The sequence below is a fragment of the Condylostylus longicornis genome, unplaced genomic scaffold (genome assembly GCF_029603195.1).
Source record: "Condylostylus longicornis isolate FDR11 unplaced genomic scaffold, ASM2960319v2 ptg000010l, whole genome shotgun sequence".
In the NCBI taxonomy this organism is placed as follows: domain Eukaryota; kingdom Metazoa; phylum Arthropoda; class Insecta; order Diptera; family Dolichopodidae; genus Condylostylus; species Condylostylus longicornis.
The window spans coordinates 15,920,333-15,946,202 of record NW_026577979.1 but is presented as its reverse complement, the minus strand read 5'-3'; the positions used below and the strand labels follow the sequence as shown (position 1 = coordinate 15,946,202).

General features: G+C 26.5%; 1 protein-coding gene and 1 long non-coding RNA gene across 6 annotated transcripts in view; one reads left to right on the top strand and one right to left on the bottom strand.

Moving 5' to 3' along the window:
* Window positions 1–25,870, top strand: part of LOC129618725 (diacylglycerol lipase-alpha) — a 246,629-nt gene that overhangs the window by 135,527 nt on the left and 85,232 nt on the right. For 3 of the 4 annotated variants that reach the window (XM_055533673.1, XM_055533674.1, XM_055533676.1), the window contains exons 13-14: window positions 9,507–9,530; window positions 19,418–19,550. In XM_055533673.1, the coding sequence (XP_055389648.1) occupies window positions 9,507–9,530; window positions 19,418–19,550 (157 nt within the window). The remainder of the gene's footprint in view (window positions 1–9,506; window positions 9,531–19,417; window positions 19,551–25,870) is intronic. The other variant, XM_055533675.1, reaches the window with a different exon arrangement.
* LOC129618727 (uncharacterized) overlaps window positions 19,991–25,870 on the bottom strand; it is a 32,896-nt gene continuing 27,016 nt past the window's right edge. The window contains exons 2-3 of one of the 2 annotated variants that reach the window (XR_008697825.1): window positions 21,931–22,727; window positions 19,991–20,490 (exon numbers count right to left, since the gene is read on the bottom strand). This is a non-coding gene — a long non-coding RNA (uncharacterized LOC129618727). The remainder of the gene's footprint in view (window positions 20,491–21,930; window positions 22,728–25,870) is intronic. The other variant, XR_008697826.1, reaches the window with a different exon arrangement.

The following is a 25,870-nucleotide window of genomic DNA, read 5'->3' as shown; positions in this document are numbered from 1 at the left end:
AACGTTTGGTTGAAATAATTTTGTAAAAACAAACTAAGTAGCACAAAATCGAGAGACCTACATATATATTAGCACATGTGAAGTTTTCGTATTCAAGTTATAAACTTGAATTTTATTTAATTAGGAAAATTCTATTAAAATTCTACAAACTGGAAAGAAATTAAATAGTTATTCAAATATTTTTGAAAGTAACTATTGATCTATTAACTTTGTTAACTCGAAGTTAGCAAGTTCGACTTAAAATGGTTTTCCTTATTCATAAGTAATTTGAAACAATTGGTGATCACCCTGTTTTGTAATACTGATTTTAGTATTACATTGACTCCCTATTGCAATTGCTAGTGATATCATGACATAACAAATTTTTAAAGTATATGTTGAAGCGAAACATATCGAATTCCAGCTTAAGTACGAATCACCAAAACAAAAACAATTCAAACTCAGCATTTCAAACTTCTATATTCCATGTTTTAGTAAGCAAATGTAGTGTCCCTGATCTACATGAAACCTTATATTATTTGTTGTATTTCTTAACAAATTCTATTGTCTTCCTTATAATGTTGAAACACACATACTTATTATATTTTAAAAAACCTATTTGTTTTATATAAAGAATTGGTAATTTTTTTCCTCAATCGTTTTTTTTACATATTCAGATTGTCTCGTAACTACCATATTCATTACATACGTTATTTTGAATCAAAACGAAGTAAGTTTATTGTGTTTGCTCAAAAACTATAGATTTAGAGTTTTAAAAACAAACTATTGTATGGCATTATTATAATATGGATAAGTGGTTTTACTCTATTGTTATTCTCTTTTAGTAATAAATGATAATATTGTGGTTGCAGTAGGCAAAACTACAATATCTGTACTTATTGAGTAATCTTAAGAATAAATATTATTGAGGGAATAATTTCTGCTTTCATATATGTTATACGTACTTCAATAAAATTATAAAGCTTTGAAATCACTGTTATAAATATAAATATGTATTCATAGCAAAAAACTGAATAAGTTTGAAATATTTCCAGTTAGGCAATGATATTGATTTTTAAATGCATAAATACAAGATGTCCGAAATTTGACGGTATTCTTGCAGGAAAGGACCGAGTTATCAGGTCTTAAAGTCTTTTAGTCCAATGTCTATATTTTACTCAAAACTCAGGCAATATTACTAATAATTCGATTTGGTTTCATTATAAATTTTTTTAATAATACCCTTAGCGGGGTAATCTTACAAACTTGTGATATTAAAAATTTTTCTAACAATTTTGAAGTCTCACAACTCGAGAACGGGGGTGCAAAAACGCAAATGTCGTTGGTGTTTTTTGCTTTATGAGTCCAAATATTCATTTTGTCATCCTGTTTCGGGAATATCGTCGAGTCTCAAACACCCTGTAAAGAAAATAATCTATTCATATATATATATATATATATATATATATACATTAAACAATAATAATGAACAAAGAATTTCAATCGTAGCAAGATTTCAGGTGGGCTCTTGTGATTTCAGACTGCTTACTTGCGTAAATTTGTCTGTCTATTAAAAACTGAAATTTTCAAGGATTTTAATATAATATGCTCCTCAAATTTAAAATTAAATTTATTTATTTAATCACATGCTCTTGATTTTTTTAATCAGTGAACAAGAAATTGAAATGTAAAATTTTTTATTAAATAAAAATGTAGTAAACTCCGTGGTAACAGTACCCAAAATTTAAACAATATAGTAATTATAACACTGACACTGTAAAAAATAAGTTGACAATATTGTTAAAAATTAAATAATTCGTACTACCTTAATTTCAGAATTTCGAAATGAAGCAGAATAAATTTTATTGGTTTTTTGAAGAAATTTGACAGTTTATTCGACTAGAAATCTAATTCTTGGTTAAATCAACGTTTAGTTGCATAAACTTTGCGTTTACATTAATTTTTCTCTACAACTAAATTCAATCAATTTTCTCTAATACAACTAATTTCTAATCACAATCGTCGACGTTTTTTTTAAGAAATCAAATTGAAATCGCAAATTTAAAGTTATTAAAGATATTTTTAACCCTTCAATTATTGTGGCAATTGTAAACGAAAATTTTTTATAGTGTCAAAGTATTAAAATTATTAAAAACGGTTATGCTCAGGAGTCTCTTTGTGTTTCTCAATTTATTTTTTATTATTCGATTATAAACTAAACAATATATTCGATCTTGAATTTCTTTGTGGCCAGCATACTCTACTTCTTCAATGATTACCCATCTTATAAAACAATTTCAAAACCAAATTTCATCACAAATTTTATTTTGCAAAATTAACATAATTTTTTTATCCTCTATATTTTGGAATGGGGTATATTGTGATTAACTCTAATGAAACTGAACAAAATGAACTCGAAATAGCAATGTCCAAATTTCATATTTTATTTTTCAATTATTTTCAAAATTTTTTATCATAATATCAAGTTAATGAACCGAAAATGATTGATATGTCCTTCCTTAATTAATTTTTAATTATGCTGTACAAAATCTTTTATTCAAAATATTGTTGAAAATTTGGAACAAATTTCAAATTATTAAAAATTAACTCGAATACAAATATGAAATATTTTCAAGAATTTATTTGCCAAACTACAAAAATGAAAAAACAGCCACCCCGAACTCAACAACTTCATTTTTAGCTCGCAAAATTTAACTTTACGTAATTTTGTATTTTAATAGTCAGAAAAAAATAAAATACTAAAAAATCCGAATAACATACGGACATGAATATTTTGCCTCACTAAAAACATGCATCAGAATAAAAGGATAACAGTAACAAAAAGAAAGAATTATGTTTTTCGCTGTTTATCCTTCCGGATTTTTTTTTATTGTGGTTTTCTTCATTCATTCCGAAAACCTTTGTATCTTTTTTTTTACTACCAACCATATTTACAGTTATTTTTCATCATAGTATACACTCAACCACAATAATATTTTATGAAAGTAGAAAAATGCTGCGTTTTTAAACATAAAAGTAAAAAAAAAAACAGAATTTCATTTTTTATTGTTGTAAAACACACAAGGAAGACGAGAGAAATAAAAAATAAGAGTACAATAGAATAAAGTAAAAATCTAGCATATTTTTTTAGTGATGTACTTAACAATATCCTTTATTCCTGTTGTGTTTGTTATAAACAACAATACTTTTATTTGAATTAAATTTACTCGTGGAAAGTTTTTCTTTTTTTTTAATGCTTTTGAAATTATTTTATGTATGGGAAAAATTATAAACGAGTAAACATTTATGCAATAATCGGAAAATTCATGCTTGTACATTTGAGAAAAATATTTATAGGGAAAAAACAAAAATCATGTCAGTAGTGCCAAAATCAAAAAATTTTTAATCCTACATGCTATAATATTAAAATTGTGCATATTAACCCTTTGCGGTTTAAATTTGCTCTTCTGTTAAGGTGCTTTATGCGGGTCTCTTAACATATGTACTTGGCATATAGCATAAATTTAAATTCTTTTAAAATTTCTAAAAATAAACAGCCACGTTATTCTCTTATCATTCTCTTATATTGTGTTCTGTCACTACACACTTGTGTAGTACACTCTCTCGGACATATTTTTTCATTTGAAGCTTGTGTAGTTCGTCGCTTTAATTAAAATTTAACTGTGAAAGTCAATTCATACAACTTTTGATGACTTTTTACATATAATAAGAAAGTCAATTATTGATGACTTCTTATGTCTTTAAAAGAAAGTCAATTAAATTTTACGGAATTATGGTATTTTTGATAAATTCCATTTTAGTATTTCGGTTTTTCGTTCTCTCAATACGTCAATAAGGTTTGACTAACTTTGCCTTCAATATTCACATATTTTCTACGATCTGTGTTAAATAAAACGCGTCATTTTTAAGAAAAATCTAATGGAACAATTGTAAAATCAGGTTTGCATTCCGTAATTGTAGTTAAATATACCATAAAAATCGTTTCTGATTCATGTACCTCATTCCGAAACAACTTCAATTTAGGCGCAAAATAGATATTAGCCTCAAATTTACGCTTTTAAGCGTTGAGTTGCTGCATATTATTTGAAATTATGTAGAAATAACGATTCCACATCTCATAACTGTTTTTTTTTCTCTGTTGAAAAATGAATTTTTAACTTTAAACTACTTGAAATTATTTATTGTGTCTCATCTTCAAAAATTAAGCTAGTTCAAAATATCAAATAACTACTCCATATCAAAATCTTCAAAATTTCGATTTGAGTAATTATTTTACAAAATCTTACAAAATTTAAATAGCGGTGATTACATGATGACCAACTATTTTGTGTCATCACCCAATATAATATTGCTTCTCTTAAATCTCTTTGAATTCCATATGAAATTCAAATTTGAGGTTCTATATAGAGAAAATTTATTAAACAAAATGAAATTGTAAATTCTTTCATGTTTATCATTCCGAAATTTCATTGGGTTGTCTTCGTTTTCCCAAACTAAATTAAGATTATTACACTTAATATTTCTTTATTATCCTTTTCAAATTTCCAGAAATTCAAATGGAAATTTTTTTTTTTTTTAACAATATTTTTATGTAAAGTTCATATGTCATTAACCAAATAATTGAGTACAAATTTTTCATTTTTTTCATATTTAATTCTCATACATACTTTAAGTTTATTACCCGTTCTTAACATTTAAGCCAAAAAAAAAAGAAAAATTTCATTTCATAATATTAAAAAATATTTTCTCAAAAAATTCAACAATAAAAAAAATATTTAGAGAATTCCTCCATTAATAAAATCTCAAATATTAAAATAAGAAATGGTTGTGCACTTAAAATAATCAAAAAAAAATGTCATCATTCTTGCCACACAGTTTATTAAATCTTCATTTAATTAAATTGAATAATTTTTTTTTTTTATAAAAAATTATGCTCATTACATTTTTATCCTCGCAAACTTTTTTTTTTATTTATTTTTATTTTTGCTTTAAGTATTTCATTTCCTTTTTAATTCCAAGGGAAATGATTTCTATATGGCGCCTTTAGATATGCAAAATATTTATAATTTAATGAAATTGAATATAACATGAAGATTTTAAATCGCAGTCAGTCACTCAGTCATCAGTAAAACCATAATAAATTGTCTGTTTTTTTCTAAATTTAAATCAAACATGACTAAACGGGGTTGTGTCATAGAAAATGTGTTTAAATTGAAATACGCTATTTAATAAAAAAAAAATTCGCTGTAGGCGAAAGAGAATTTTTTTCATTTTGGGTCAAAATGTTAGTTAGTTAAAAAGGTCATTTAAATTTCCGTTTGTATCCAGAAAAGAAAAATTTATGAAAAAAAATGTGTTATCTATGAATGTGTTTGTAGAAATGCTTTTAAAGTGTACTTCAGAAGGGTATTAAATGTAGGTTTGAAACTATACTTCAGAAAGGTATTAAATATAATTATAGTTTTATAACAAAATAATCGTAAGTGCAATTGCATGCATATTGCAATGTAAAACACTAGAGTTACTTCATCTGTTCATAATAATATTTATTCTGACATTAGGCAATCATTTTCTGAATGTAAAATTATTAGATTACCCTAATTATGAGTATTAGATTACCCTCATTGGAATTTAAAAAGTAACGAAAAAACTACTTAGAGTGCGTCAATCGAGAATGAAAATTTTCTTAGTTGTTAATTTTAAAAGTTAAATGTTCGTCTCCCCAACTCTGATTCTTTCATATTTTTTAACATACACGGAAACATAATAGAAATGTCCTAGATTTCTGTAGTAGATTTCTTACATATTTTTTCGAATTTCTTTAGAATCAGAGAGAGAAAACAGATGAGAACCAAAAATTCTGATTTATCACTTTTCTTTATGTGTCACTTGAACACTTCTTCGCTCATCTATATGGGTCTTTAAGAAGCTGAGAACATATTAATTTCCTTATTGTCTTATTAAGTCAGACTGACTGATTAGTCTTTCATTTCGAACCGGTTTTTTAAATTAAATATTTTATAAAATGTCTTCCTATGTGTTTTATATTTTAGATAATAATTAATAGCATGGTTTATGAAAATATTTTCATACAAAAATAAATCCTATCTCGAACATATACTTAACTAAGGCACTTATACAAACGAGAATATTACACTTTCACAACATTCAATTGCATATGATGCGTATAAAATTTTGTTTCAGTGTAAATAATAATTTGAGTGTTGTAAAATAAGTGAGAAAAAATATCTGGATAATGTAAGTGGCAAGGAACGAAATGTAGATGTGCAATTTGTTATTGCAAAACTGTGCTTGGTTTTTACATTTCTGTTTTGTTGTTGATTAAAGTTCTATAGTAAAGCAAAATATAAAATTTTCTGAAATGAATAAAATAAACCGGAAATGAGAAAATATTTCATTTAAATATGAAAATATGCATACCTACATTTAATATTACATATATAAAACTTCCATATTTGACACACTATCATAGATAAATGAAAATAATATACCGATTAAATGAAAAATGAAGCTAATGAATTCTTTGTTGTACTGCACAATGTATGTACGTGTATTGCATACCTGACAACTCAAAAAACAAATATTTCTAGAAGACTGCAATTAACTGTTTTCTACTCAATTATGAATGAATGCAGATGATAACCTCTATCTTAGCACGTAATAATACATAGCTCATATCTGGATCACAAATGAAAGGCTCACGTGGATGGATCACAAATGAAAGGCATCAACGTTTGGTTGGATAAAAGGTAAACAATTTCATACCAATTTCAATACCAATTATGTCAAAACAAGAATAACTTGCTTTGAAATATGAAATTCATTTTGAGATTGCTTACCTTTATCACAACCATTTCATATATTAACTCAAGCCACAAACAATGTCCTCTCCAAAAAATATGGAGCAATTCTCTTACTATCGCCTTCATTTAAGCTTAATTAATGTTATACGAAAATATAATCATACGATCATTTTAGTGCACTTACCTACCTATGTACATAATGTAGGTGTTCTTAAGGACAATCATGTAAAATATTTGGTAATATAAAATAGATGGCACAGAAGAGGGCACTTTCTACAACAGCCAAACAAAGGCCGTCATTTGTTGCCACCTACTTTCCGTTTATGACTAGACTATATGTGTTAGAGCGACCATTTGTTCATTATAGTAACCTGCTCTACTAAATAAGGTAAAGTCTCTATAAATATTTGAAAATACTTCCAAATAAAGGTTAAAACTATATTAAGCCAATAATGCTGAGATGTTTTTCTTTTACTTCATCTTTGAATGTAATCATCATCATCTTTTGGCGCTACAGCCTGGGGTAGGCTTTGGCCTTCTGCACGATTTGCCTCCAAGTAGTTCTATCTTGCGCTGCCGCTTTCCAATTGTCTATTCTCAGCGCTTGAACGTCATTTTCTACGTTGTCAAGCCATCTTGTTCTTGGTCTTCCTCTTGCTCGATTGAGGTACGGCCGGCTGTTAAATATTTTGTATTGCGCTCTATCACTGCTCATTCGCGCCACATGTCCTGCCCACCGTAGTCTCTGCGATTTTATAAATCTAACGATGTCTTCACCTTCTATTAGCTGCTCTAACTCATCATTACTTCGCCTTTCGTATTCACCATTTTCTAATCTTCTGGCTTTAAAAATTTTTCTTAATATTTTTCTTTCAAATATGCGCAGGCTCTGCATATCACTATTTGTCATTGACCATGTTTCACTGCTATATGTTACGACAGGACGTATAATTGTTTTATATATAATTAGCTTCGTGTGTCGTGATATTATGTTTGAATGTAATAGTTTTTTGTTTGCGTGATAGCTTCTATTACCTGCTTGAATTCTGTCGTTTATCGTATAGTGCATATTATTGTCATTGCGAATTATAGTTCCCAGGTAGTTAAAACTTGTAACATTTTCGAAATTGTATTCGCCGATGGTTATATTTTGCAGCTGTTGCCTTGGTGCCCTAGACATTTCCAAATACTTGGTTTTGGCTTCGTTAATTTTAAGACCAACTTTTGATGTTTCTTTTTCAATAGCTATAAAAGTTTCGCATATTGCACTGACACTTCTTCCAATTATAACTATATCATCTGCATATGCCAATATTTGCGATGTTCTTATAAAAATATGGCCACCGGTATTAATTTTTGCTAAAGCATTCTGCAGAAGTAGGTTAAACATTAATGCGGACAGCGCGTCTCCTTGTCGTACTCCGGTTTCAATATTAAAGGCACCTGAGGTTTGCCCTTGCAATTGCACTTTTGCTTTTGAAAATTTTATAGTCATCATCATTAAATTTACTAACTTTTTCGGTATACCTTGTCTTTTTAGTGCCATTTCCAGTTGCTTTCGATCTATGCTATCAAATGCTTGTTTATAATCGATGAAGAGTATATGTAGATTTACATTATGCTCATAACATTTCTCCATGCTTTGTTTTAATAAAAATATTTGGTCTATTGTTGACCTATCGTTCCTGAATCCACATTGGTATTCATCGATTATTTCCTCTGCCAGCGGTTTTATTCGTTCATAAATTACATTTGATAGGACTTTGTACATAGTATTTAATAATGTAATACCTCGGTAATTATTGCAATCTGTTTTGTCACCCTTTTTGTGTATAGGACAAATTAAACCTGTGTTCCAATTTGAGGGAATATGTTCCTGCTGCCATATGTTACATATTAAATTATGTAGACTCCTTAGCAGAGTGTCTCCTCCCATTTTCAACAGCTCAGCTGTTATATTATCCTCACCAGGTGCCCTATTATTTTTCAGTTTAAAGATTGCAGTTTTAATTTCGTCAAGTGTTGGTAATGTATCTAACGGTTCTGCCGTCATTATATCGTATCTTTGAATGTAAATAAAATTAAATAAGTTTTTAAAGTTTTTGGTCGTCATCTTGTCAAATTTTACACCCAACTTTAAGTCATTTCTGTTTTTAAAATGCATTTGCAATCAGTCTGCACTATTTTATAAGCAAAAAATTAAAATTTAAAGTTTTTCCACATAATTTTTTTTCTTTAATTTGTTTGGTTTTATGTTTTTGAAGTCGCAGCACTTACTTATGCCTCGGCACGACTCTTGTATTTAAATTAAACTAAATGAACTACAACAACAATAACAACAAAAATTATATAGAGTTAAAACAGTGTTACGAAAAGGTTTTTTAAGGATTAAATCTTAAAAATTCACTGAACATTTCATCAACTCAACTTTTTTAACTACGCTTAAAAATTTTTCGCTACTTTTCTTCATTAAAATTTCAACATGAAAAAAATTTTTTATTTTTTTTTTATTTTTTGTGTATTTGTTTTCATTTTTTTTAAATTAAATGTTTTTCAAAAGTCTTTCTTTTTGTTTCAGTAAATTATACAGGAATTCATTTTACATTTAATAATAAAAAAACAGTAAAAAAAACTGCCACAACTGTTCTATTATCATTTTCTTTCTCTTTTTCTCTTTTACAGACATAAATACGAAAGAGGGTGGAGGTAAAAAAACTAAAAAAAAAGAGAACACAAAAACTTACCTATAATTTCCAAAAACATTGAAAAGAAAAAAAAAATTTCCCTTTTTCTCTTTTTATTCAATTTTATACTTGTAGCTTTAATTACTGTTTAACTTGTAGCTCTGTAGTGAATCTAAGGCGACAATGTAGTTTTTCATTATGCATGAAAAGTTAAATGATGGCAGAAAAAAGTTTTTTTTTTTTTTTGTGAGCTCCCGTTTCTATATAAAATTTACAGTTTTTTCATTGATTTATGCGTAATTTGTATTGGTTTTTATTTATTTTTGGCATAGTTTTTAAATATTTTCGAGGAATATATGTAAACTTGCATGCATACATAAATTTTTATAATACATACATAGGTACATATATATTATTATATAATTTCGTATGATCAATTGTTCGAAATCGAACTTTAAGTAATTGTAGCACTTGTTAAAATGAGGTACAAATAGTAACTTATTTTAGCAGTTACTATGTGTAGCTCATAATATCTTATAGCTCATCAGCTATAAGATGAGTTTATCTATAACTTCAAACAATTATAGCTGAGTATATAGAAATATTTTAGATGCCCAATAAAGTGTTATTATCATAAAATGTATAACAAAAACCAAAATAGGGAAAAACTACTTGGTACTCTTACTTTACTATTTGCCGCTATTAATTTTAAATTTCTTGCATAGCTGAATAAGAATCTACAATCGAGTAATTCACTCTCTTTTATGAGAGAGTATAGCGCGCGGTTTCGTATTCGTATAGAATTAATGATAAATTAACAAATTTCTAATAACGTTTCAAAAGTAGATTCAAATAGTTGTAGAAATAGATACATACATATCATATTCTTTGGCCCACAGGAATTACACATATTAGGTTTTGTAATAATTCTGCAAAAATATCTGTTAATATAGAATTTGTGACAAAAATATTTAAATTAATCTTAAGTTAATTTTGACTTTAAATATTTTTAAACTTGTTTAAAACATGGACGGGCAAATCCTTTTTCACATTCGATATTGAATTAAAAATTGTACGAAATATAATGGTAGAACAAAAAATCATCATTCTGTCAATCCAATTTTTAAAAGAAATTTCTCAAGCACAAAATTTACGATAGGATTTTGTAAATAGATTAGACCTTTAAAAATGATCAAGAACTACGACTTTTGATTAATTTACTTCTTGTCTGTGACACTCTCGAAACTTTAATTAACAAAGTCGGGAATGATAAAAAATTTCGAAACACATAAATTTTGTGTTTGTATGTCTGAAATTTTTATGTTCTGTATGCCATGTAGTTTTTATAAATTTGAAAAACGGATTAAATTTCCGCTGGGTTATAGTTGATTAAAAGCAGTTTTTCATTTAAAAGAGAAAAAAAACAAAAACAGTAGATGGAAATTCTTGCATGTTTTTTTTTGTTGTTTTTTTTTACCGTTTTTGCTGTTAGTTTTAACTATTTTATAAAAAATTTTTTTATTATTTTTTCATTCCCTTAATATACTATGTTATGAGGTTATTGTTTTTGTAGAGTTTTGGAGACTTGATTATTTTCATATTATAACTTTTAGCTATTTTCTTCTTATCTTATGTCTCAGGGTTATTTAAAATGATAAATTTTTTTTTTACCGTTAAGTCATATGTAATGTTGTAAATTACCATTTTGTTTTTATGTCATCATATGGAAAATCAATGTTGTTATGCAGTGTCTTAAATGTCTTATGAATATGTTTTGTATTAGTGAAATTTTTATATTTTTAAAATTATTCTTGTATTATAGTAAATGTGGTTTGTTTTATATAAGTTCAAATGGTTAACAATAATTTAAATGAAATTTTGTCTACATATTTTTAAAAATTACTGTCAATTATTGAAAATTTCATATACTTATTATTATTTTATTGTCGAAAAAAGCATTGAGCGTTTGCTAATCTTACATTATATTTAACCTAATTTTTACCATATAAGTTTAACAGCTTAATGTCAGTCTTCGAAGTGACAGCTTAATGTCAGTCTTCGAAACAAAAGAGAAACTCTTCGTCGCGCAAAGATGTCGGTTGGATTTGTTGCTCAATGCAAATCAAGTCTAGTCCAGAATTTCGTTATTCATACTACAGCCTAGTTACAATTTATTTGTCCTGTTGTCGCATTTCATTGCAAAATCTATTATGATATGTTTAAATAATGCCTCGCGAACTCGTTTTTCTCGTGGCATTTTAAGATATCTTTAAAATTCAGACCGTCTAAGATGCATGTAAACATGTTAAAATAAATCAATTAAGGGATTTCTTAATCTTCATAACCAAAGCTGCCTTGCTTATATAACTTTAATCATTAAATCTTTTAATTATTCAGCGTTATTATTTTGTATTCAAAATTACATTAGAATGCAAAAAATTACTCCACATTCGGCACTAAAGAAAGTTTGAAAATTTAATTTTTCGCTGAAAATAAAAAATTTTAAAATTCGACATAAAAAAATTTTAATGGATTGCCCAAAAATATTTTTCATTTTTCCAAAAAAAAAAAAAAAAAAAATTGTTTGTCTTACATCACCAAATAACATCGCATATTTATCCTTGAAAATGAATAAAGTACACGCTTCTCAAGAAAAAAAAACATTTTTGTATTCACGAGCACACAATAACCAATTTTCCTTATTTTATTTTTATAGTTCTGCTCAAGTTTCTTATATATACGAGTACATGCATACAATACATGATAGTAAATAGTGTTTTCACTTAAAACAGAACAAAGAAAAAAAGAACAAAGGATGGCTCGTATAAAAGTGCACTGCTCATGAGTAGACAAATTTTTTTGTGTGGAGACAATGTTCACGATGTTGGGAAAAATATTGGAATCAAAACTGACTTACAGGGCCGTATCAATAAGAAGCGCCATATGATATTCTCCAAGACAATAATATTTGCAAATGTCAGGGAAACTCAGATTGTTAAGTTGAACATTTGCATAACAGAAGAGAGACACCATTTTGAACAATTGTTGCACATTTTTCTAAGTCATTTAAGAAAAAAATTTCGTATAAAGTCACATTTGGAGTACTCTATTTTTCTTAATAACTCCTAAACCAGAACGGGTTGGAAGATGACCCATATATCAAATTAAAGGTTCTACTGACCTAGAAAATTAACGATTTTTAAAAATTAAATGTTAAAATTTCAAGCTTTTCGAATTTTAAAGTCATGTGATTGCGAGATTAGAACAGATTATTGCTAATGTGATATTCATAAGACAGCCCTTATGAATATCTGAGGTTTCCAAATTATGCTGAACAATGCGTCTATCTTACAGCATGGAATTATATCTAAAAATTTTTAAATGTAAAAAAAAATCAGTCGTAATTGATTTTAAGCCCCTGTAACTTTGAACCTGTTGAACTGTGAAAATCATCTTCATACAAAAGCTTTGTCTACTCATTAGGGCCTATACAATGGTATATAACAGTGTACTTTGATACGAGACCAACCTGTATATTATACAAAAGTTTATGTACATTACAAACACATTATATACAAAAATTTATACCTAATAGTAGAAAATATTCGGTTCTAAGCCTTCTTTGATTTTTTGGAAAACTACAATAATTTTTTTAATTTATTTATTAATTATTTTTAATGATTAACGAAGATACTGATGTTAATATTATTGATGTTATTGGCTAAAAGATTCCGGATGATATTTGTGTTTTCTTAAGGTTAACAAATTCAAAATTTGATATTTAAATAAAATATGATCTAATATACTAGTTATAATTAGTACTGTAATTTTAAGTAATTCATATAATTAAATATACAAATTATTTAAAAGTCATTTCATTGCTTGCTATGATAAAGGCAGAAAATTATTGGCATAAAACAACAGTACGCATACAGTATAATGAATAGTTAAGAGCGTTACATAGGGTACATTAATAGTCTGAAAATATTATTTAAAAGTCAAATTAATTATTGTAGTAAAACCTGTCCAAAGAGGTAGAATTTCAAGATATTGAAGTTTTTGTTACGGCCTCTAGAGGATAGACAGGTTTTATTAAAGTAAAAACAATGACAGAATAATGACAATTTTTATTTACTTTAGAAAATATTTTTACTACTCAAACGAAACTAAAATTTTTTTAAACGAATTTCGGCAAGGGCAGGTTAAAAATTTTCAAAAATGTTTAAATTATTCATTGTTATTAATTTACTACAAAAAAAATTTACCGTTTTTGGGTTTGACTGGTTTTCTAAGAATTTTTGCAAAAAATTTGACTTAGCATTTTTTCCGTCAATGACAGGCTTTCAAGCCTCACAGTGTTCGGATTTGACATGATTTTAATGTTTCTGTTAAAATATTAATTCATGTTAAAATGAATTTTATTATTCTAAAAATTGAAAATAATTGAGAAGTATAAGAAGAGAAATTATTTATGAAATCAAGATATTCAATGAGAAAATTCCTCATCTACAAATTTGTTACATATTTTCTCTCAAATACAATCCATTTAACTTTTTTGGTTCAGTTAGAATCCAATGGTATAAGAGCAAAAACTATAATTTTCTTAAGAGAGGAATTCTTACAGTTTTTATATATGTGTGAAATGTAAAAGCATAAAAACATAATATTATTTCAGTGATACTTAATCGATAATATTTTTCGAAATTTTTAGAAAATTTTAAATATTTTCCAACTTTATTGAATCGAATAATGTAAAGTTGCAAGAAAATTAAAACTCTAGCCCAAAAAAAGAAATCAGGTCATTACTTTTCAAAGTCAAACCTATTAAATTTTTTAATTCTGCTTTTAACTGGCACATATGACATCCTTTACTATTATAATTTATAATGAAAACTTTATTTTTAATAACACATTCACACAATATGGTTGAAATAATTAAAAAAAATTTAAATTAACATCTAAAATATCAAAAAAGAGCGAAAAATAATATTGATTATGTGGTGAAAAAGTACTAACGCAAAAATGTGTCATTCTCAAAACTGTTATATATACCAATTTGTGAATTTAACATATAGTTTTGACACCAAATACCACATGAAAAAGCTTATCTTAATATGTTACATAATTTTTTATACCCGGAAAAATTTCCTAGATTAAAATTTTTCAAAAAAAAAAATCCCACCACAATTATCACCTATTAGACATTATTTACATATTATACAATAATTTTCCACCAAATGTCAATTCTTGTGTGGTGGGAATGTGGTATTTCAAATCAAACCACCCTATATTCATATACTTACATAACTGTTATACAGTATATGTTTGAAAGCTCATCAAAAAGTAAATCAGTTCACCCAAGCGCAAAATAATACCGTTGTGCTAAAGAGCCTAAAAAAGAAAAAAAAATTTTTTATTAAATTAAATTTTTTCCTAACAAACAAGTGAAAACCGAAATTTTTTGACAATTTTTTTTTTTTCTTGTTTTTTTTTTTTTGTAATCAAATGTATATTGTACCCTTCCATAATACTTTTATACTTAGATGTTATGCGATGTTAAAATACAGGAACAAAAAAGTAATTTATATTTAAATCAGCCTATAAATATGCAAATTTTTTGTATCTTTTTTTTTTTTGTATAAATCATAGCTAGTCTCAAATTTTTCTTTATAACATACAGTCTATATATTCATATGTATATTAAGATGAATGTTTTTTATAAAATAACGGTTAATATTATAGTAATTTATATAGGGCATATGCAACCCACAATACGCGACCCATACAAATTTTGTCGATATTTCGTACGGTGTGCGAAAATAACATAAGTGTAGTCCTAACATAAAATCCGATAAAGGTATAATTTTTATGGAAATCTTAAATATTAATATTTATAATTCATAAAATTTGGTATTTACTTTCCTTACTTTTCTTTTTAAATAGTTAATGAAATAATTTATTGCAGTTGCGGGAAGTAAATTAATGAAATTTGTGTGATTTAAGTTTTTACATCTCTTTTACTTGTATAGTCTGCCTGAATTATTTCGGCTCGTTGTAATATTTCTACTATTCAGTCAGGTCCGGCCCATAGTCCTGTAAATGTTGCATAATATATGTCTTATGTATGCGACATAACCTTTAAAATAATAAATATTGAAGATATTTTGATGTGTTCATGATATCCTGCTGAGAAATCATGGAAAAAAATTTTTATAAATTAAAATTTCAAAAGATGAAAAAAAAATGGATCTCATTTTCAAAATATTCTGTTTTATTTTTCAATTCATAAAAAAATGTTCCGTGTTCTATTTTGTATTTTTCACCCGTTTCATATAGTTGTGTAGTATAATGCTTTTCTACATAAGCCCCATCTATTTAACAAAATATCAAAAAAATTCTTTAACATTTTATTTTTTATGTAATCGTTTTTGTTTTTCGCATAAAGCTTAGTCGTCTACTCTTTAATATTAAATTTTATTATTATTATTTTATATTGTAAAGACGCAGTCATTATATTTACATTACATAGCATTTTGTATTTCCAGATCAGTAATTTTGCAAAAAAAAAATTTCTTCAAAATTTTCCTCGACTTCTCGAATTACGATCTATATATTTTTACCCTATTATAATTTACTGTAAGCATCATGTACAGTAAGCATTTTGATTTTTATGTCTTACAATAGAAATTTTATTGTTAATGTTAAACATTTTCGTGTATGCATATAGGAGCCTAGATAATAAAAGCGGGGATAGAAATGAAAAAACTTTTCATAAATTGGTCTTTAAAATACTATAGCCTTACAAATAATTCTTTAATGTTACATAATAAGTAATTGTTTTTTTTTTCTTAAAGAAACATTTGAAGATCTAAAATTGAGAAGTTATCTACAAATTGCAGATTCCAAATTATTAAAATATGAAAATTCATTTTAGATCTTTTAATTTTAAATATTATTGGAAAAATTAACGTTTACGTGATTAAGCCATATTTTTGACACATAAGCTTGAAATTAATTTTTTATGTAATATTTCTGATGCTTTAGAAATTTTATTTCTCTTCTATTCTCTAATATTCTATAAGTAATGCGTTTTCCTAATTACATTAATAATTTTATAACCAAAAGTAGCATACTTTCGGGCGTTAAAATATATCTGAAAATCATTTTTAGACATGGCTAATTCCAATTATTTTAAAAATTAAAGTTCATATTTTGATAAGTGTTTTTGTAAATCAAAAATGGAAATAGTCATTGTACATTTTTCCTGTCGGTTATATCATAATATAGAGTCAGTTACTTAACTTAAAAGAGAAAATCAAAATTTGTAAGACAAGTTGTAAATTTAAAATAGTATAGAAGGCTATAAGTGCCTAAGGAGTAATAAATCTTAAATTTGACGTTATCACTGTGAATAATGACGTTATCAATTCGTATGAACAGAAAAAAATCTTATTCTTTCCCTAGGTTCGAGTCCTTATTTCGAATCAAAATCCAAAATTATTTTAAAATTAAATTTCCTATAATGAACTTCAGTGAAAAATATCGTAAAAAAAAAATTAATCTTCAGGTATCAAATTAATCTTTTTATTGTTTTCACTCTTATCATTTCTGCTTGGATTTAGCGGAGAAAAATTTACTAATTTAATAGAGAACAAAAAACGATTTTTTGTTCTCTATTTGCTAATTTTTGAAAATAAAAAATTTATACTTGAAGGATTTACAATAGGCAAATCGGATTTTATTGTAAAATGTAAGAGCTTATAAGCACAATAGATAATACGAATATTTAGGTCAGAATGATACTTATGTCATCTATTTATTATGCTATTGTGCAAATTTGGATTTTATATACCAATTAAATTATTTAATAAAAATTTTTATATATGGTCATTCACTATATGACCATATAGATGAACAATATGTTCTGTACACAGTATACGCTATTATGCAAATGTGGACATTGTTAAAATTAGAAAAAGTTATTACGTAAGGAAAATTGTAATGGACGCGTATAAAATTCCAAAATGCAATATAATATTAAATTATTGTGTTTATGTTTGAAATTTTTATGATAATAAAATTAGCTTTACAAAATAACCATACAAATTTTGAAAATCTGAGAAACACCGATCTAAGGAAACCTTTCAGATTATCAGGAAAATAACTTCAAAATTTAATCTTAAAATTTCAAAACATAAACTTTGAATTTTATTTGTTTCTTCCCCACATTTTTCTACTTATAATTTACTTTTTTATATAATATTAAAGATTAGCAAAATTTAGTCTTAATTATGCTTCCCCGACTATATAGAACTTGCATTTCTTTTCTTATGTAAGAATATGCATAATATTTTAAATTAATTGAAGAAGATCAAAATTTTACAAGCTTATGGGATAACGACTTACTGGTGCAATATTTAAAAATTCGAAATTACACAAATAAGCATTGTATAAATGTGGTCCCGGTCCTTAAAAATTTGAAATTAAACAGGCTGTCTCTCTTTTTCTAAAAAAATTGATCTATGTTTTGAAATTCACAAAATAAGGTAATGACTTTAATAAAATGTGACATGTAAGCCAATAAATATTTGAGTATTTTCATACATATTATATTATTATTTTTAATTCGATTAGATTTTAAGATTAAAAATTTACGATAAACTTACGATTATCATCTGTTTTTTTGGTATTAAATTGGTGTTTGTTGGCGTAAATTTATTTATCAATTATTCTAAATATTTTTAACTTTAGCTGTTTTGTTATTATTAATTCTTAAATCTCATAGTCATTGAATAAACGAATATATATAAAATGGTATTTAAATGTTAATGTTAAAATGTTATTTTTTTATGTGAATGCATGATTATCTTATGTTATAAATTAAAAAACTAAATATTTTAAATACTTCAAGTTTAATTTATTTATAGAAATTTTAATAAAATTATAAAATTATTAAAAAAAACAATTATATACATTGTAAAATCAAAAATTATTCTGTCTTCATTGTCAAGTTTTTTAACAACATACATAGTTCAATACAAAACCCGCGGTGAGCCTGGATTATTATAGTACGCCAAGCAATTGAGTTGAAAAAAAGATGCATGATGATAAGTTGAACTTGCAAAATGGCTATTTAAAAATTCAATAAAAATTTTGGTATTTTGAGATATACTTAAAAGTATTTCTATTTATTAAATTGCATTCTTTCGGGCGATAATTATTTATTTGAATTTCTAAAATACATGCGTCAACATGTTTTTTAAGTTAATAATTATGTTTTGAGAATTTATTATTGCATAGCTATAGATAGCTATTTCCAAACATGAAAAAGTTCAGTTCCAAACATCAAAAATGACAACGTAAAAAAAATTGCATATATTTTGGAGTTCAATGAAAAAATTTAAATTTTGTTCTGAAAATTTGAAAATTTACTTTGTGTAATACCTATTATATAATATTAATATGCAATTAAATTTACGTTATTGTTGGAAGATGATTGCACCACATGGAAAAAATAAAATTCCTACTTAATATGCAATTTTTTCAGAATTATAACATTGTAACTTTGAATAGGAATTATTAAAATTATTCAGAAGTTTAACAAAATTAAAAAATTTCAATTTAATTTAGAATACATAAAACGTTATAGATGTCTGTAATCGCTTTATTATATTATACGTTTTTAGTAGGTTATAAAAATATTAGTTATTAAAAAAGAATCTATGTTTTCGTTTTTGCATGATAATATAGCGAAAAATCTCTATATAAAATTATATAAATAAAGTATGTACTCGTTAGAGGAATGAATATGAATGGGCTGTTAAATTTTTTCTTTATAATTTTTATTTATTTATCAATTATTTTAATTAAATAAAAATTAATTTAATTTTTACAATTTCTTTAATTTAGGAAAGTACTAAAAAAACCTGAACCAGTTTATCAAGCTATATGGGCTGACACAACAGATTTTGATGAAGTTATAATATCGCCTGTTATGTTACAAGATCATATGCCAGACAAAGTGTTATCAGCATTAAAGAAGGTAATTGGAGAATTCACGATCAGTGATAGTAGCTCAGAGTATTCGATTTAAATTTTTTTTTTATCTGCCTCTAATTTAATTTGATTTTTGTTTATTTAATTTTATATTATTTTGTTATTTTTTAATTTTTTAATTTTTAAGTAATTTTATTAAAAGAAATACAATAGGATTTTTTTTTTAATTTAAAATAATTCGAAAAATATTTTTAATACTGGAAATTTATTAGTGTAATATCAAAATTTAGTTTGTTTTTTGATTAAATCTCATGACATACGTTACTTACATGTACGTATAATAAAAACATTTTGTGATCATTTATATTTAGAAAATTAAGAAATTTTTTTCACATTAAAATTATTGATTTAAAATAATACAATAGTTCTAATCTAGTTTCGATAAAATTAAAAAAAAATTGTTAACTCTAAATTAAAAAATTAGACTGCTTTTCTAAAAAAGTTTTAATATAGATACTCGTAACATTTTTAAAAAAAAATTTTGTCTCCCAAATTGACCTGGATTTCAACAAACTCGAAAAATTGTATTAAGGCTTTCATTTTTGCTGAAGGTCTGAGACGCCCGATTAGCCGATTGTTTCCAATGATTGTTCAATGAAATTACCAATCTACTTGGTTTTTCGTTGGCCATACAATAATAAAACGTTGAATCACCTTCTATTAAAGTCGTTATTATTCTCTTTTCTTCTTTCTTTATTAATGTGGTATTAAAAATATCTGCATACTTGCAATATTTTTGTTTTTATTATGATTACGATTCCACTTAATTTGAGAATTCATTGCTACGGACTCAGAATTAAACTTTTTGACTATTGTTTAATAAAAATTACTAAATACAATATTGAAATCATGCGGAATAAGATACTTTTATTTTTGCTAATATATTTCGTGTGCTGCACATCCACTTCACTAAAGCTGATTTTCTTCTAATTAAGACAACAAAAATTAAAAATAAATTCTATTTCAATTAGAAATATTAACTTATTTAACCTAACTTTATATCTGATTTACGAGGGTTACTATTTATATTTCGGGTCTAGCAATAAAAAACAAACATTTATCATTGGAAATGGTTTTATTGTTTTTCAAAATATTCCCCATGAAGATCAATACACTTTTGCATGCGCTGAAACCAATTTTCGTAGCACTTTTTCCACTCCGATTGAGACACCTCCAAAACATGGTTTTTGAACGCATCGACTGCTTCTTCAGGTGTTGAAAATCGTTGTCCACGCATTTTTTTTTTGATGTGAAAGAATAAGAAGAAGTCATTGGGTGCTAAATCAGGACTGTACGGCGGATGACCCATCAATTCGACATTTTGAGTGCTCAAATAGTCCATTGTTTCAGCTGATTTGTGAGAGCTTGCATTGTCATGATGAAGAATGATTCGCCGGCGCTTGCTTGTTTTCTTTATTTCTTCGAAAACTTTCGGCAAACAGATGGTGGTGTACCATTCAGAATTGACCGTCCTACGTTCCACTAAAGGTACTGTGGCCACATGACCGGTTATACCAAAAAAAAACGCGATCATTTGCTTCGATGTGCTTCTTCCACGAACAACTTTTGTTGGATTTGGCTCGTCTTGGAACACCCATACGGTCGATTGCTGTTTCGTTTCGGGCTCATATGCATAGATCCATGATTAATCACCTGTGACTATCTTATAAACGTCTTTTGACGCACCGCGATTGAATTTTTTCAACATTTCTTTGCTCCAATCGACACGAGCCTTCTTTTGTGCAATCGTCAAATTTTTTGGGATCCATCGACAACACACCTTTTTCACGGCAAGATGTTCATGCAATATCTTATGTACGCTGGTGGAACTAATGCCCAAGGATGCCTCAATCTCACAGTATGTCACATGCCGGTCCATCATTATCATTTCGCGCACAGCATCGGCAAAAGGACCGAAATTGGCCGACCTTCACGAAATTCATCCTGGAGCGAACGGCGTCCGAAACCAAACTCTTGGTACCAGCGATTTACAGTGGTTTTTGATGGTGCTTCATCACCAAAAGTCGAAACAAGTTGATCGAGACACTCTTGTCTCGATAATCCGCGCCGAAAATCGTAAAAAAAAATCGCACGAAAATTTTCACGGGACAATTCCATTTTTTGACCGAGATGAATTTTTCAAGTCACTGTAAACAAAACAATTCGCGCTCGAATGACAAAACGCTCTGAGTGAAGTTGTCCTAAAAAATGTCAAACTTTCCAATGGAAGTGTCAGATTGCACCTGACAGCACTAGTATTGCCAGGACCTGAAATATAAATAGTGACCTACGTATTCTGAAATCTAATTATTTTCTTTTTTTTATTATTTTATATTAAAACTGGACAAACAATTAAGCCGGGTTACCTTCGTTCGTGTTCAGTAGGTATTCCAGGTTTGATTTGTTCATCTTTACCTCTTTTAATACCTTCAATTCGTCCTCTATAATTATGTGATCCGTTTCGTAAATATGTTTTGCAACCATTGAATCGAAATTCCTGTTAATTCCTGCTTTCCTTGCCCGTTTTATCTCACTCAAATTTTCTTTAAGCCTTGTCTCTTCTTTTGGTGTATCTTTCATGTTTCTTCAATTTATCCATACCCGAATTTAACGCGTTCCTCACTTGGTATTTACTGTTGATTTCCGATGTCCGAATATTATGTTGCTTTAGTTGTTTATCAAATTCATAGAGCGATGATCATAAGTTGTCTATGCCCATGTTGTTCCTTGTCCTTAAAATAACCTCTTCTGTTTACATAACGCGTCCAATATGAAGTTTACTTCTGCTTTAAGGTGCTGTGCAGATAACATTCTGTGGATCTTAGAGATGAACGCCATCATTTTATGTTTCTTTGAGTGATGCATCATTGTGTGGTTGTTTTTTTCCTGTAAATTAATTGTTTGACCAGTTTTAAGGATTAAAACATAAAATTTTAGCTTAAAATTAATATACTAAAATAAAAAAAATAATTAAAAAAAAAAAAGAGTTCTTAACTTTGTTATGAAACCAGTGTAGTTGATGCTTTGGGGGACGACCTGGCAAAGCATGTCATCCGCCACTGGTTGGGGCATCGGCCACCAGCTACTCCAGTGTGCATCTGGCTGTGTCCCGGAGCTTCAGCCTGGGGTGGGTTAAATAGAAGTAGCCGGTTACCACCAATGGCTACGTAGCATAAACAGAAAAAAAAATTATGCACACGTTGAAAAAAAAATAAAAAAAATTAATGCGATTGCAAAAAAATAGTGAGGTTGGATTCAACATGAACATCTTGTAGTGAACCAGAACGTGAAGCGTTATGATAGGGTGCACCACACGGTACATCACTGTCCCGAGCCCTACCCTTCCATGAGTCTCAGATGTTGTTGAGACTCCCAACTTTGCTCGAAAAACCACTAAATTTTGGACACCCCAAAGGGGACAGGAACTAAGATTCCATCAGGTGTTTACGTGAAGTATAAATTTTTAGTTAAATAGGGCATACTTTTATATAACGAGCATAATCGTGAAAAAAAATGAATTCACTATTATTATAAAGGACGCAATTCTGAAGAAAAAAAAAAAGAAAAATTTTACGAGAGGGAATAAAAAAAACAAAAAAAATAACAAAAATATCAAAATAATAGATGCAATGTTTTCAAAAAAAAATAAATTAAACTAAGTTTTTTTTTTCTTTTTGTAGATAATTATACATACAACTAAATTATATACAAAATGCTACACATTTGTTTTTCTAAGTTATATGTTTACGGATCAAATCGTAGAAACACTATTTGTATGAGTTAGTCAAAAAAAAAAAAATTTCACAAAAAAATTATACTGAATTTCCAAAATATCTCAAAATTTTTAATTTCATTTATTTAATTTTAATTATTTGAACAAAATTGCTTACCTACGAAAGGATTCGTAAATCTACATATTTTGTTCTTATTTCTAAATTATTCTTTGTTTAAATTCATTAAACAAATCATTGTTCAAACTATTTGTGAAAAAAAATTTCAAAATTATATTTTCATACTTTATATGCAAAAGTAAAATAGACTATTTAATAGTATTTCATAAATTTTTTTGATAAATTGTGATCTAAAAATATTCTGTATTGAAAATACAAGATTCAGAATCAAAAAATGTATGTATGAGAACTATAAGTTACTTGCTTATGCATTTTTATATTAATAATTTTTTTTTCTCTTATTTTATTTTAATTTTTATGGACATTTCTAGATTCCTGAATAATCTATTTTCAAAATATATACAATATTAATAACTTTTGAGCAAAAAAAAAATTGTTTAAATACATTCATATTTTTTTTTCTGATTTAAAATTGTATAGGTTTATAACAAGAGAATTTTTTTTCTCTTTCTTTTTCTTTTAAAACTTTTAAAGCAAGTTTTACTAATATTAATTTGGAATGATCAGCACTTTTTCACTTCTATATTCTTAACATAAGTTAATATAATTAAGTATTGGAATTCGAATTTACTTACAATTTAAGCTGTGGTAAAAAAAAATTTCTTTTTTCTTATAAACTTAGATTTTAAAATTTCTTTTTCTGATGTAATCATAGGATACGTTTTTTTAATTTCCTTCCTTCGATAATTTACGTTCTATTATTTTATTATTTTGCAATTAATATTTTATTATGTTGCATGTAGGTCTTATCCAATTTAAGCAGCAAAAATTTTTTTATTTTGCCCACGAAAATTATATCAATTTCAAATTTTTGTAACATTGGGCGTACTGTATAACAATGATAAGTGTGATTTTTTTTGTAATAATAACAATTAAGTTTTCAAATTTTACTTCAAACAAAAAGAACTAGTACAAATTATTTTCTTACTAAACGATTTTTTTTTTTTAATTTGTTAATGTTTCAACCAAAACTTTCAACCAAAAAGTAGTCAAAATTATAATTTTCTGCTATTTCATTTTTTTATTAATAAACTTTTCTTTCCAAATAATTTTTTTTTTTTTTGAATTTACAATTTTCATTTAAGCACATTTTCTAATTTACAAATTAATTGCGAATAAATAATTTTTATTTAAATTGTGAGCCTCTTGTCACTTTATTTGTACAATTATAAATTTTAATACATTTGATACTATTTTTAAGTTACAATTTTGTTACTTATATATTACACATTTATTGTTTTGTTCATAGTTTATAAATTAATAATTTATTAATTTAATGATTTAAATTTTGATGGAATTTGATCCTTAATTTTCCTTTTTTTTCTTTTCTTTATTAATTTATGCCTACGTTCAATGCGAGGTCTGAATTTTATCTCCTCTATTTATCAAAAAAAAAATTTTTCATATTTTTTTCACTTTTATTGAAACAACATTTCTAATTAAAATCTACATACATAAAAACTCCAAAACTCCTAACGGTAGGATCGTATGATATTTTACTGGAAATTTCGATTCCGAAGAAAAAAAAATTCCTAATAGAAATAAACCAACAACAATAAATCAGATCATGACACAAAAAAAAAATTTGCATGATATGACATTTAACCCTAAACAGGATTCTACCTAATATTTAATACAATTTGTTCCTATATAACACCAACATACACACACCTATAATTCGCATTAGGATGGTATATAACATATAAGGGTTAGCAAAGAATTAGGTTATTTTAAACTGAAACGAAAAAAACTACAACAACAATTTGCATTATGCCTATGAGAAGAGAATAGAACGAAAAAGAACAATAAAAAAATTACAAATACCAATAAGGTACAAGTATACTTATGCGTAAACATGCAAATCATGCGATGTACGACTGTATACATTTTTCTTTGCTATGAATATGTATGTTTACGAATTACATTGTGTATACATATATACATAGGTTATATGCACGAATTTTGTAATTTATTATTACTAATATTATAAAAAAACACATTTATTTTTATTTAAGAATATTTATTTTGAAACGAAGTGAAATTGGCAGCAGTTTTACAACAACAAGATATTATGTTTAAAACAATTTTCAACTATGAACCTAATAACTGTTCGTCTTTTTAGAATCTCACTAACTAACTAATTAATCCAATATTCACCTCTATTTATATCATATTTAATTGCTTATCAACTAATTACATTTCTTTTAAACAAAGAAATTATTCTTTGTCTCAATTTAACATAATATATACATAATTACTTTATTTTATCATGTTATTTACTTTCTTTGAAATTTCTGATAATATTTCATCATATTTTTCCTTATCTTTTAAACATTTTGAATCCTGATCGTTAGCAGGTAAAGTGTTAATATGCATAGTTGTATTGCTTTGTTTG